The 2,180-nt window shown below is 41.3% G+C and overlaps 1 protein-coding gene across 1 annotated transcript in view; it reads right to left on the reverse strand.

Moving 5' to 3' along the window:
• LOC104756998 (THO complex subunit 2-like) overlaps nt 1-2,180 on the reverse strand; it is a gene marked incomplete at its 3' end in the record, with an annotated part of 19,900 nt that continues 17,720 nt past the window's right edge. Inside the window, exons 41-44 of the mRNA XM_019238908.1 lie at nt 1,890-2,180; nt 1,415-1,622; nt 516-1,321; nt 1-291 (exon numbers count right to left, since the gene is read on the reverse strand). The exon at nt 1,890-2,180 is cut by the window's right edge and continues 1 nt beyond it. Coding sequence (XP_019094453.1) covers nt 1-291; nt 516-1,321; nt 1,415-1,622; nt 1,890-2,180 — 1,596 coding nt within the window. The remainder of the gene's footprint in view (nt 292-515; nt 1,322-1,414; nt 1,623-1,889) is intronic.

Genomic DNA, 2,180 nt, shown 5'->3' on the forward strand with positions numbered 1-2,180 from the left:
ACGGCGAGCCATCTTGCTGGAAGCTTCTTTTCCAACAAGTCTGATGCTTGGCTCTTCAAGATAACCTCCGTGTTGAATCATACTACTGCTCTTTCGCTCTCTGCCTTCGTAAGATGATGGTCCCATACCAGTCGATAAAGAGGATTGATGTGGTGGCATGGGAGAATATTCCCCTGGCTCTGCAGATGAAACCTGTTGCTCCCTCTTAAGCTTCCTTCTCTTGGATGCTTCAAAATCCTCTTTCAAAGGGAGGCTTTTTTCTCTTTCTCTTTCTCTTTCTCTTTCTTCACCCTGCATCAAGTAGAAAATAAGATTATCATTCATATGCTCAAAAAGGGAGATCATTACGGACAACACTCCATCACGTTTCCCTTTTTTCATGATAAAAACTGATCAAATGTGAATCACCATAACACAAAAGTCGATAAGAGAAAGAAACATGACGATGCAACTACAGCAAAAAATTCTTCAGTTCTCAATATCAATAGGGGTATGTACTGAGGGAGCTATGTTACCTTCACAGTGATTGATTCTCGGTCATCTCGCTTTCGGTCACGGAAATCGTCATCTCTTCTACGTTTTGCATCATCCACAGAAACTGATGAATTCTCTTCAGAGCGTCGTCTCTCTCTTTCTTCATGCCTCGGGGAAAGCCTCTGAGAATGCCTTGAACCTCCAGCCCTTCTTTCGAGGTCTTCTTTTGCAGCCATAGAATGTGGAACGATGTTAGGTGGTAAAGGTGGAGGTGGGGGTAAACCTTGAGAATGAAAATGATCATCAGAATGAGATTTCTCTAGTGATGCCTCACCATGACGCAGTTTGCTTCTATCATCTTTGTTTCTTTCATCCTTGTTTCTATCATAACTCCTAGTTGTTCCTTTATCTAGACCCTTCTCAACAGATCGCTCTCTACCATGACGCTCCAAAGATTTGTCTCTTGCTTTCTCTACATCATCTCCGCGAGGTTTATCAGAACGCTCAACTCTTTCTCTATGGTCTCGGTCCTGTCTTTCATTACCCTTATCCTTTGATCTATCTTGATCCCTATGTGTGCTTTGGTCATCAGTAACTGTTTTGTTTAAATCCAACCGAGCGTCTGTTGATCTATCTCGATCACTTGATCGAGGCTCACTGTCATGCTCTCTGTGCTCAGCATCTCCTTTACGACGTTTACTTATTCTCTCACTATCTTCAACAGCATTCGTTCGTTTCTGTAACCTATCACTTGATCTCACAGAAGAGACGATTTCATGCCGCGGGGAATGAACAGTCCGAGAAGATTGCTTTTGTGCATCCGAAGCTTCAGCACCGTCGTCTTTTACTGCATCAGAAATTAAAGTCAGAATATCTGATAAGTCCATCCAACTACATTAGCTTCCACAAACATTTAATGATTTTGTGAGTGAGATCAAACCTTTGGACGAACCAGTGGCTATGCTACCATTGGCTGCTGTGCTGGAAATAGATTTGGTCAAACCTGATTGCCTGCTCTCCAAATAAGTAAGATCTTTTTCAGCTGTGGATGTTCTTCCACCAGCTTTACCGGACTTTCCATCATCTTTTCCAAAATCTTGCTTTGTAGATTTGTTCACTGATGCACCTCGTTTAGAGGAAGGTTTTAACTGCCAGCCAAAAACATTTATACATAATACAAAGTTAGAAACCAAAAATTTCCTGAAAATGCGGATTAGCTGAATTTTTTCAGCCAACAATTAACACAAAAAAAGGGTGGGAGAAGGTAACCATCACTTCCCTTAAATAAATCCTAACTGTCAAGAAAATAGAATTGGCTCTAGTAAACCAAATAAGATAGAGTGGGCAGGATAAATTTCCTACATAACTTTGGTGAACACATGCTAGTAATAAAAGAGAAAAGCACACAGCCATACCTCGGTTTCAGAATACTTTGAAGCAGCTTTGACAGGATGTTCATCAGATATTTTGGGTGTTTCATCTGTTTCCTTTTGTTCCACTGACTTCTTAGACATGGATGATTGGGCATCCAATGGATTACCCCCCTTTGATTTAAGATTTCCTTGATCAGATTTTGAAGGTAAACTGTCCGTTCTTCCATCTAGATGTTTAGTTTTCAATAACTGGTCCTTGCCCAATCCACCAGACTCAGTCTGCTGGTTAACACTTGCTCTTTCCCCAGTTGGTTCACCATGGGAGACACCAAT

The sequence above is a fragment of the Camelina sativa genome, chromosome 17, assembly GCF_000633955.1.
Source record: "Camelina sativa cultivar DH55 chromosome 17, Cs, whole genome shotgun sequence".
Lineage (NCBI taxonomy): Eukaryota > Viridiplantae > Streptophyta > Magnoliopsida > Brassicales > Brassicaceae > Camelina > Camelina sativa.